Source organism: Mytilus californianus, unplaced genomic scaffold (assembly GCF_021869535.1).
Source record: "Mytilus californianus isolate M0D057914Y unplaced genomic scaffold, xbMytCali1.0.p SCAF_11, whole genome shotgun sequence".
NCBI lineage: Eukaryota > Metazoa > Mollusca > Bivalvia > Mytilida > Mytilidae > Mytilus > Mytilus californianus.
Genome location: NW_026262593.1, coordinates 65,632,032 through 65,644,705, shown reverse-complemented (window position 1 = coordinate 65,644,705; position 12,674 = coordinate 65,632,032). Strand labels below are relative to the sequence as shown.

The 12,674-nt window shown below is 32.5% G+C and overlaps 1 protein-coding gene across 1 annotated transcript in view; it reads right to left on the bottom strand.

The window, feature by feature from the left end:
• LOC127720544 (uncharacterized) overlaps positions 1-12,674 on the bottom strand; it is a 170,438-nt gene that overhangs the window by 39,414 nt on the left and 118,350 nt on the right. Inside the window, exons 99-106 of the mRNA XM_052227137.1 lie at positions 12,546-12,663; positions 11,525-11,676; positions 10,029-10,162; positions 7,210-7,482; positions 6,238-6,528; positions 5,237-5,385; positions 1,670-1,811; positions 38-141 (exon numbers count right to left, since the gene is read on the bottom strand). Coding sequence (XP_052083097.1) covers positions 38-141; positions 1,670-1,811; positions 5,237-5,385; positions 6,238-6,528; positions 7,210-7,482; positions 10,029-10,162; positions 11,525-11,676; positions 12,546-12,663 — 1,363 coding nt within the window. The remainder of the gene's footprint in view (positions 1-37; positions 142-1,669; positions 1,812-5,236; positions 5,386-6,237; positions 6,529-7,209; positions 7,483-10,028; positions 10,163-11,524; positions 11,677-12,545; positions 12,664-12,674) is intronic.

The window sequence follows — 12,674 nt, the reverse complement described above, 5'->3', positions numbered from 1 at the left end:
CTTACTATATCAAAGTAAGGCTCAGGTAAATACTTACCATATCAAAATAAGGACCAGTCTTCATTCTACCAATCAATGGAGGACTGTTGTCTATTGTGAATTCATGGTAGGTCATGTTACATTCTCCAGACCGGTCTACACCTGTAAATTTTAGAACAAAAATAAATATTGTGATCTGGCTTAATTTTTGTTTATTTTCAATTTAGGGTCTGTCGCTTAAGCTTACTACCAAATATAATTGAGGAAATATTTTTTTAAACTTTTTATCAACATTACTACCAAATATAATTCAGGAAATATTTTTTTAACTTTTCATCAACAAAGTAAGGGTAAAAAAATATTGATTTTACAAAAAATGCTCTTTTTTCTCCTTATAGTAATAAATATGCGACACCAATGGTAATGTAAAAATTCGTAAGGGTTCCGCGGAACCCAGTGTCTCGCCTACTTTTCTGTTAATCGCAGGCTCAACAAAAATGAGGTAGTAAATCAATAAAAATATTCCTCTTGATACTATCTTCTGATTGTAAGAAGCTTCTGTCAAAGTTTGGTAAAAATCCAGGAGAGTTTATGAATCTAATAAATGTTTAAAAACTTTAACTGCAGACTGAATGTAATGTTAACTGGAAGAAAACAAAACTTTCTTCTAGATACTAGCATTTGATCATAAACAAGCTTCTGTCCAAGTTTGGTTCAAATCCAAAATAGTATAAGAAAGTTATTAAAATTTTAAAAACTTTAACCACAGAGTGAATATGTTGTTTCCTGGCAGAAAATCTAAGTCCATTTAAAAGTAAAATACGGAAAAAATGGAATTTTATTTTTACAAAATTTACTTCTGGATACTATCTTATGATCATAAACAAGCTTCTGTCCAAGTTTGGTAGAAATCCAGGATAGTTTAAGAAAGTTATTAAAATTTCAAAAACTTTAACCACAGAGTGAATATTCGTGGACGCCTGCGACGCCGACGGAATGTAGGATCGCTATGTCTCGCTTTTTCGACTAAAGTCGAAGGCTCGACAAAAACCTTGATTTTACAAAAAATACTCTTTTTTTTCTCCTTATAGGTTGCACCTTGTAAATACAGCTGTTTCACAAACCTAGCCTCTTTTGGGAGACATTTAATATTTATAGATATTTTGATTTGTAAACCTACTGATTCCCAGATATGAAATCTATGTTTCATCTCATAGAGACACAACTTGGGAATTTTACCAGTATAATTACACATGGATAGCAGCCAAATTGAATTCTGTGGAAGACCCAAAGTGAGGGGGGGGGTCTAGTACAGAATTTTAGTATAAGCTTAAACTCTTAGTAGTTAAGGGCATATAAATGTTGAAAATATGCCACACAGCCCTAATTCTGCGGAATACCCAAAGTGAAAGGAGGGGTAGTACAGAATTTTAGTATAACTTTAAACTCTTAGTAGTTCAGGGCATATAAATGTTGAAAATATGCCACACAGCACTAATTTTTTTACCTTTGAAAAAAATAGTAGTGCATATGAACTTTCCATTCTAGGATATATTTTTTTTTACAAAACTTCATAGTAAAAGAGGCTCAGTTTAAGCCATAAAAGGAGTTCCATTGAAAAATTGCATTGTCTATATTTACAGAAGTGAAAACTATAGTATAAGCAATTGCATTACTTCTGTATGCTTACCCATAACAAAGACATAATATGTCTTTCCTGCAGTAAGGTTTAAGTTTTCCATTTTAATGTAGGTGTCAGTTTTGATGTTGGTCAGATTATATTCTGTAAACATCTTCATCTTTTCTTCATTAGTTGTATCTCCTCCATCAACCTAAGGAAAATCATAGAGTAAATACACAGAAACATGGCTACATCGATCATTCAAAACTGAAAATTCTATTAAATAAAACTGCAGTTTAATTTTATAAGAGAAATCACAATGAGGTTTTTTTAACAGATTTTTATCCTCAATATGAATATTTAGTATTTTTTTGTGGACACAAATGATATAAGTACAAATATAGATAATAGATATTGGGAAATAACATTATAATTGCATATGAGAACCCTTAGTTTCTATGGCAACTGTAGATAGAGCCATAGACGGCTCCAGACCACAATTAATGATCCCGCTTTTTGTTGTCCACGAATATAGTTCCCTTTAATTAAAGTGTATTTTTTCTTTATTTTTTTTCTTTCCTTTTCTCATACATTTCTTAGTTTTTATTAGGTGGAAATGAAAGAAGAGAGCTGAAATAAATTTTTGGATGTTTTATTTTAACTGATTTTTATATGGAAAGAGTGATTAGGCCAGGTGCAAAAAGGTAATATTTACAGTTTTCGGAACATCTCTTGACTTGTCCATAGGGGTATGGATGTGTATTGGCTAAATTTGAAAGATGTAAGGGTTCAATTTTTCTGAAACTTGGATATATTTTTGGACTTATACTGTACAGTACACACACAAAAGATTTGACAAAAAAAACAGGTAAATTTTTTTTAATGCGACAAAAATTTATAAAGAACTAATAGGGGGAATTAATTGTGGTCTGTGGCCTAAGAGGTGCATTTCAGCAAATTTTGAATTTGTACTTTGACAACTTCTCTGAATGATCTATATGAATTAAATTTGTCAAACTACATGAGAATAAATGATTTCCACCTTTATTTGATAGAAATTTTGTAAAAAAATCACTTTTCAGCTAGTATGCCCAAAATGTAGCTTTTTCACTTGTTTCAATATTTTTACAAAAGTAGCATGCTTACTTTCTCTCTGACAGATTTTTATGATTTTCTATTTGTCTTTGTGGTATTTAATTTAGATGTTTTACTCAATTAGGAACTCTGAACAGAAAGAAAAGTAGATAAAACCATAAAAAGTGTGCAAAATGTGCTGTTTTAATGGTCAAAGTCTAACAGTCTGTACGAAGCAAGTGCAATGTTAGGTTCTATGCACATAAAAGTTGAATTCCTTTAAACAGATTTCACTGAACCTGTATCAAAAGCACTTATTACTGGTTGTTTTACCTTGTCTGTTTCACATACTACCTTTAATTTCTTCTGTTAGATAGCTAGTGGTTAAAATATTGGCCTTTTGAGGCTGAAGTTTCATGCAGGTTTTAAACAGTAAAGTGAATAAACTTTGCATCAGACCATACTATCTACATATATAGTTGAAAGCAACAGTCTTGTTACACCCAGGCTTCATGTTTCATCTTATCTAAGCAAGGATTTGATCAAAAAGTAGCATATTTCTATCTCCCATATCATTTATATGCTTTTTAATATGGAAATATGGGAAACGGGCTAAATCGACAACTTGGTTTTTTAAGCTTGACATTGCTTAAGACCATGTCATCCTCATGTGTTATGCTATTTGAAACTTATATTTCCTTGAAAAGTACATTTATGATATGTAAAAGGTTTTTTTTTAACTTAACAACTTCAGAAAATTGTTGTAAGTGGAAAATATTACATTTCATATAAGGCCTCGCTTCATTTGAGAACCTCTACTTTTTAGCACAGGCTCATATAAAATTAACTGTTTGCCAATTTTTATAAGTCTGATACATTCAGTATGCTATCTATTACTATAAATAGATAATATCTTATACATAGAGACATTAAAAAGTGCACATTTTTGTTTTTTGTTTGTTTTTGAAGCCAAACTTTGATAGTTGAAATTGTTCTATTTCAACGTCACAATTCAGCAACCAAAGTTCAGATATAAAAAAGGCCACATTTTCTATAATTGATATCATATGGCTTTGAAACTGAGTAAACTGTCTCATAATACACAAAGCTTAAATCATGCCAAGTTTTATTGGAATTGGTCAAGTTTTTGACCCCTAATAGGCTCCAGACCACAATTAATGATCCCGCTTTTCGTTGTCCACGAATATAGTTCCCTTTACTTAAAGTGTATTTTTTCTTTATTTTTTTCTTTCCTTTTCTCATACATTTCTTAGTTTTTATAAGGTGGAAATGAAATTTTTGGATGTTTTATTCTAACTGATTTTGATATGGAAAGAGTGATTAGGCCAGGTGCAAAAAGGTAATTTACAGTTTTCGGAACATCTCTTGACTTTACAGTTTTCGGAACATCTCTTGATTTGTCCATAGGGGTATGGATGTGTATTGGCTAAATTTGAAAGATTTAAGGGTTCAATTTTTCTAAAACTTGGATATATTTTTGGACTTGTAGCGTACAGTACACACACAAAAGATTTGACAAAAAAAACTGGTAAATTTTTTTTAATGCGACAAAACGTTATAAAGAACTAATAGGGGGAATTAATTGTGGTCTGTGGCCAGACAGAGTAAGATAGATTTTGACTTACATAAGCCAACGCTCCATGTTGAAGACCGTACTTTGACCTATAATGGTTTACTTTTATAAATTTTGACTTGGATGGAGAGTTGTCTCATTGGCACTCATACCACATCTTCTTATATCTATAATGTGTGCAGCTAGTTGTGGCATCTGTAGATAGAGCCATAGACAGAGTAAGATAGTTTTTGACTTACATAATAAGTGCAACTAGTTCCCGTGGCATCTGTAGATACAGCCATAGACAGAGTAAGATAGTTTTTGACTTACATAATAAGTGCAGCTAGTTCCCATGGCATCTGTAGATAGAGCCATAGACAGAGTAAGATAGTTTTTGACTTACATAAGAAGTGCAGCTAGTTCCCGTGGCATCTGTAGATAGAGCCATAGACAGAGTAAGACAGTTTTTGACTTACATAATAAGTGCAGCTAGTTCCCATGGTGTCTGTAGATAGAGCCATAGACAGAGTAAGATAGTTTTTGACTTACATAATAAGTGCAGCTAGTTCCCGTGGCATCTGTAGATAGAGCCATAGACAGAGTAAGACAGTTTTTGACTTACATAATAAGTGCAGCTAGTTCCCATGGTGTCTGTAGATAGAGCCATAGACAGAGTAAGATAGTTTTTGACTTACATAAGTGCAGCTAGTTCCCATGGTGTCTGTATAGTTGGACATAGCCACATACTGTGGATTCATTAATATTCGTTGGATACCAATTTTAGTGGATTTTGTGGGTACTGGTGAACCACGAAATTAAATGTTCAATGAATGACACATTTACTATATGCTTGTATGCAGACTTTGGCAAATCCATGAATTTCTATATCCAAGAACATGTAAGCTTTTCTTAATCCACGAAAATTGGTACTCACGAAAAAAAATGAATCAACAGTAATAGACAAAGTAAGATAGAACTTGACTTACATAATGAGTGCAGCTAGTTCCTTTGGCGTCTGTATTGTTCGACATTGCCACATAATACATCAAAATTTCTATTTTAGATTCAAATCCACTGAATTGTACATCTACATAAGTCCCAACGCTCAGGATCAATTCCATGTTTATTGTTCCAGCTAATAAAAGGAAAGAAAACGAAGGATAAAAACAGAACCATCAAATGACAAAATGGATTTATCTGATGATATCACAGTATTTAATTATTTTGAGTATAACTCATTTTACTTAATGGATGCTTGTGATAGCATGTTTGCCTCAAGTGTTGGAGGTTGTTGGAGGTTGTGAGTTCGAATAATGGCCAGTTCAAACCAAAGACTTTAAATTTGGTATTTGCTGCTTCTCCACACTGCATTAAGGAGTAAGAGAAAAGACTGGTCAGCTCAGAGTCACAACAAGGTCAGTTAGTGACGTGTCTTCTTGCGGTACCATATTAAAAATTCAGCTTAGTGTGTCAATCTTGTACAAAGCAGGGTTAATATTCATATAACATTACATGTTCTCATCCTGAATATGCATTTAATTTGCTGCTGTACGTTAAACAGGCATCCATCTTCATCATCATTAATTTAATATGATGACTGTTTCTTGGAACACCATTATATATCAGGCATATTAGATTGTGAATAATGTGTATGTAGAATATCTGCCAATCAAATGCAATGATACAATCACAAAGCATTAGAAAAGAGAAACTAGTCAGAGTTTGTATTGTGAAGAGACAAAAGAATAATTAGGGAGGCCCCTCATTGGGGTGTCCAAGTAATCACATAATCACAAATTTTTCCCCAAAATAATCACATAATCATTAATTATTTTTTTAAACAAGATAATCAAACAATCAAAAATACAGTCCAAAATTATCAAATAATCATGAAATATTTGGTCTGGTAATCAAATAATCACTATAAAAACAGCCAAGTAATCACATAATCAAAAACCCCATGAGGAGGATCATTAGGTTTCATTACCTGTTACACCTCCATCAAATCCAACATAGAATCCATTTGACGACACTTCTACCATGGAGTAAGAGGAACTGTAGGCTCTCACTGAAAAATAATATCTTCCGGCTCCAGGGGTCAAGTTAAGGTCAAAAAATATAACAGACTTATTGAGTCCTACATCAGTAAATGGAACTGTGTCATCTCTTGTCTTGGCAAACCTTCTGTCTGTTCCTAAGGCAACCTCATATTTCACAATTTTCTGGTCTAACGGCTGTGCTTCAAGATCTGCTTGATTTATTTGAATGCCTGCTTTTCCTGCAAATAATGCAAATACGAATTGATATAATCTGAACTCCTAAATTCATGTGAATAAGAATATTCTGATAAAAATACAGTTAATTATAGTATCTATGATTTCTTCTTTATGTCCGAGTTCAAACCTTTTAAACATGAACAGTGTTTGTTCCTTTTCCTCATGTTTCACTGCAATGTAAACTATGAACAACTGAATTTAAAACTTTTATAAAGAGCTGCGCCATGAGGGCATGATACACCCGTCGCTTTTTCAACAAATAAAGCTCCATAACTCCTTAATGTCAAATCAGAAATTTTTGAAAAACTTAAGGGAGCTTATTTTAATAGATATAAACCAGTCACCAAAGTTCAATGAAAACTGCTCAAACCATTTTTGATTCATTGTCTGAAAACAGGAAAATCCCCCCTTTTTTATGAATAAAATCCAATTTCTCGGAAACGTAAAATCTAAAATTTATAAAAATCCAAATAGAGCTTATGTCAACAGATATAAACAATTCACCAAAGTTTCATTAAATGTGTTAAAGCATTTTTGAGTTATTGTGCAACATGTTGACGACAGACGGACAATAGTATACCATAATACGTCCCATAAACAGGCATATAAAAAAGACATCAATTTCAAGATTAAATTTGAAAAAAATTTAAACCGTTATTTTAACAAGATTTCCCAATACTTACCAGTTAAGATGTCTACTTGTGCTATAGTGTCACTAGGTAAACCAAACCCGTCCCAGTTAGCAAACACAATAGACTGGGACGACAGGACGTTCAAATCATATCCGGTCATATCTCCATCAAACACTCGACCAGGAAGTAAAGCATTCTGTTGTATGGTCACTCCATCTGACCTCAGGATGTAAGAGTATCCAATAGCTGTTGTGACCTTGACCAGCGAGTAATATAACTCTCCATTGAGTAAGGATAGACCATCAACCATTCCTTCTGTTAATACTGAAAATATAAAGCTAAATTTACAATCCTTTGCATAAATATTTACTGAACAATAAACAAACTGTTAAGATGGTATATGAGACATATGATGTGACTTAAAAAGTTGAATGCAAAAATGAAATTTTTATTCAGATAGGCACTGCATAATTTTCAACAATTTTCAATGCACTGTCCCTTTTGAACCACCTTAAGCAAGTCTTGTGATGAAGCGTACTCTCCTAATTAAGTGGGAGGGCGGGTAATTACCACCTTATAATATAAAAATAAGAAGATGTAGAGTGATTGCCAATGAGACAACTCTCCACAAGAGACCAATTTACACATAAATTAACAACTATAACTAACCGTACGGCCTTCAACAATGAGCAAAGCCCATACCTCATAGTCAGCTATAAAAGGCCCCGAAATGACAAATGTAAAACTATTCAAACAATAAAACTAACGGCCTGATTTATGTACAAAATAATGAACCCAAAACAAATAACAACAAACCACTGAATTACAGGCTCCTGACTTGGGACAGGCACATACAGAATGTGGCGGGGTTAAATATGTAAGCTGGTGCCCAACCTTAGACTACTTATCTACATACCACCCATCATTGTTTTACCTTTATTGCAGTGTTCTCCCCAGGCCCTTAAAGGACCGCGATGTATAATTTTTTACCGTGGTGGTATCGGTCTTACCACGATGTATAATATTTTACCGTGGTGCTAAAATTTTCAGTAAAAAAAATCGTAAATCGGTAAAGTTTTAAGCGATTTGTTAAATCTTTTCTGTGCGGTATAAAATTCCAGGTGAAATTTGACCAGTTCAAACCAGTTTGCCCAGATTGTTGACACCACGTGAATGATTTACCTTATGAGGTTAACCTTGTTGATTGGATTTAATCGATGTAATTAACACTTGTTACATTATTCTTTTGTGTTTTAATTAGGAGTTCATAACTTTATGATCACTTATAACTATTTTATGGCTTCACTCACAACCCAAGCGCTGACCTGTGACAAGTCTGCAAATACTTTGTACACAAACAGTGTGACCCGATAGTTGCACACACGCCTGTACATTTTTTGTAGATGATAAAGTTGGCTCATTAGTATAGTATAATATGTCTGATTAAACCATGGCCAAAATTTTCTTTAATTAGTGCATGATATCAGGTTTCAAACTATAGTATCTGTGAAGGGGACGGACATATGTACATATCACATGACCCAGTTAGTTCACGTAAAATATTAAAGTTTATTTACAATTAATTGCAATCTATTCTATTTAATAAATAAAATGTATGACTGTACCTTCAAACTGGATATCTATATCCACAATAAATGAATAACAGAAGTAATCTTGCAAATTTTATCCATAAGCACATGTTAAATCTATTTATATCTACTTCCTGTCATTTAGGCGGGAAAAATAGGGAGACTTTGTTGTTGACATTGAATATTATAGACCTAAGATAAATTTATAGATTCAGGAATTCTTTCTAAATGGATCATGACAAATAAAGATTTAGATTTCAGTGCAGTATTAAGTCTGTATCAATGTTTGATTATCACCAAAGACAAGAAAGGTTAATATTTACATGAAATCTATGGCAAAATGTTTTTAAATTTATAAAAAATTTCTTTTTTTTTTAAATTAAGATAGAAACTGGTTCAAACAATAAATCAATATTTGTTCTTGTTATTTTATATCTCCTTATGACAAGAATCCTTTCACATACAACAACTTTCTTTCTAGAAACTATAAAGTTTTTTTTAAATTGAACATTTTTAGTCTCCTTTGAATGATATTTTATTTTTATTGATCATGGATTTTATAAAAGATTTGATTACTTTAAATTTAGATGAATATTTTGTAATCAATCATGTTTTATTTATTTAAAAAAAATATTAAAGTATACAAACTGTTTATTGATTTACTTCTTTACCAATAATTTTCTGACTCAATGTCTACATAACACAGTACCACAGTGTTAACACAAAACAAGAGACATACTGCAGTAACTAGAAATATAGCTAAGTGACGCAACGCGACGCGACACAACTGATTATATGAATCATTTCACTAAGCTGTCCACATGCGTTACCCTGGTGCTATCCAAAAATCCTGGGGAGAACACTGTATTGTTTTTATATATTTTTTCATTTGAATTGTTTTACATTTTGTCTTTTATTGCTGAAATAACATACCATCCATCATTTATCAATAAGAGCAAAGTGAGGTAAATTAAGTTGTTGGTTGCAGTCTGTTTAAAACTCATTACTGAATCTTATTTACAATTTATAAAGAATGGAGCCCCTAGTGTCCTTGAACTAAGATTAAACTGTCTTATATATGAATGAAAGGAGATCAGGTGAATATATCAAACCAACAAAATATATAACCAAAACACATCTAGAGGGTAAAATACAGTCTTCATTAATAGACAGACATCTATACAGTATGTCAAGCTCTAATTCTAATGATTGTTGAGAAAAAATCAACAAAAACTATGAAAAGATCTCTCATCAACACCATTTTTTCCAAATAACAATTACAATCCATATCTTTCCAATCAGCTACTACCAAGCCATCCAATCGCTGAACTTTCCACTTATAATTGACAGCTGGACAAGGATCTCCTGACACATCCCACTTGGCTCTGTAGGTGTTTGTACTGTCTTGTAGTTGACTGCAAAATACAAAATATAATTCTAATAACAGTCTATTTTTATTATTTCAAATTATAATTGCTTAACATAATAATTGTTTAGTTCATTATGTCTGCAATTGATTGAGGTAACACGTATACTGAAGCATAACTCGATCATTCCCTTCCATAAAGGCAAAAGTTTGACAAACAGGAGGTGGCTGCACAGCTGATGTAAAAATTGCTCACAGCTACAACTCAACATTATTGTATTTCTTTTCGTTTTAAGATTTCTTACTTTTTCTGTTGTGCAATACTGAGTAAATCGATTTTCAGGCTTTATATACTACTTTACGCGCCCTTTTCATTTCATCAAGATTTCACGCACCAAACTTGTTAGACAACTTTATTACATTAAGATTGTAATATTATGCATTGTATAATTACTAATTCTGTGTATTTTCTTTTTGTAGATATTAGTATGAACAGTGAGATATACAATATGATGTATGATGCATGGACTTTTTCGTTTGATTTATTTTGAAAACAATGTTTTGTTTCTACAAATTAAAACTGTTTGGTGTGTATCTCCTGTCATATAAGTCTTTTTTGTTTCTTTACATAGAATCAGAAATAATTTATGTTCAGACGAGCATAGCGAGGTAGAACATATTAAATCAAGCTCAAGACCAAACATAAAATCATTCCCTTCCATAGAAGCGAAGAAAAGTTTGATGAAAGTTTTCTATCAAAGACTTTTGGACGGACCGACAGGTGGAGTAGAGTGGTTACTGGACCTGCTTTCGTCATTGGTGTCTCAGGTATAAGTTTGGGTTAAATTATGCAGAAAAAAACTCTTGAATCAAGGAAAACAGTGAAACCATGATTTCAGAAAAAACTTAATATAGTGTCAGGTAATGTCTTAATAAAAATAAATGGAGAATGTGTTCATGGGACACAGATGATTCCCCCACTTGCATTTAACGTTATAAAGGGACATTATTAGAGAACTGTAAAAGTGACACCACCCAAAGTCGAACTTTATCTGAGTTTTGTGGTAATAAGCATTGTGTATAAGTTTCATAACATTTGGTTGAGGCAAACTTTAGTTACAGTACGAAAACGAAATATTCAGTAATTTTTCCATTTGTAAAGGGCATAACTCTAGAACAGTAAAAATGATGCCATCCAAATTCAAACTTGATCTGTGTTTTGTGGTAATAAGCATTTTGTATAAGTTTCATAACATTAGGTTGAGGCAAACTAAAGTTAAAAAACAGAAACTAATTTCGGGATGTACGTAAGGACATACAGACGGACAAGGGTAACACTTAATGCCCCCTCTGCTGCAACGGGGGCATAAAAAATTGTTATATATGTCTTTAATAAACCATTTTTACTTACACATCAACTGCTGAACCTTCCTCGAGTGTATCCATGACACCAATAGATTCAAGGGGAGACAATCCTTGGCTTACATATGACAAGTAAACACCATTGGATGATGCTATACTTGACAGTCCAGCTCCATTGATACCTTTTATGGAAACATAGATCTGAAATCAATGAAAAAGTGTCACTTTAATGATATAGCAGGACCTTGTATTAAGTAAATGAGAGCATAATAGCAGGTTAAGTACTTAGAGCTTGTATTCAGTAAATGAGAGCATAATAGCAGGTTAAGTAGTTAGATCTTGCAATCAGTAGATGGGAGCATAATAGCAGGTTAAATACTTAGATCTTGCATTAGTTACTTGGAGATTTCTTCAATACAGAACTATTTAGTACTGTTCTACTTGTACACATGTTTTTTATTGTCATGTACGACCAATATCATGAAGTGATTGATATTAAAAGGTGGGTTTTGAGTTATAATAAAGGTAGTTTAATCCTGCCACATCATAATGTGATTGTCCAAAGACAGGAACTGAATTTTTCAGTGTTTTCTGTCCTTTAAAAAATAAATAGCAGATTATTCGTAGTCTCAGCTAAATCTATTCACAATTGGTCTAGACACAGGGCAATTTACAGTTTGACATATGGCATGGACAAAAGTTGAAGACCATATGTTGATTTTTTTATTAGTTTTTGTGTTGTGTTGTGTTGCTGTCAAGTATACACACTTAAAATATTCACAAAAACAGAGGTTTATTGAAAACGAAAGCTGAATCATAACATATATATATATATATATTTGTATAGTGTGTTTCCATCAGAACATTTCCTCTGTGTAAATATAAATAGTTTTTATCGATTTTTAAGAATAATTCATATTTTCCCCCTTAACAAAAATACTATAACTTTACACATATATTGGGTCAAAATAGCTGTCAACATCTGGTGCAAAAATGGATAACAAATGAAATAATGAATCATACAGAATAAATAGCGCATATAATGAGTTAGGACTCAAAGAAGTACTTACAATTGTGTTACCAGACATACTTAGTCCCCCAATGGTATGATACAAAGCTCCAGTAGGTACAGCAGTAAAAGCTTGAATCTGTGCGCCACCTGGTGTTATTCCTACAGCCATCTCGTACCTAAATACAGA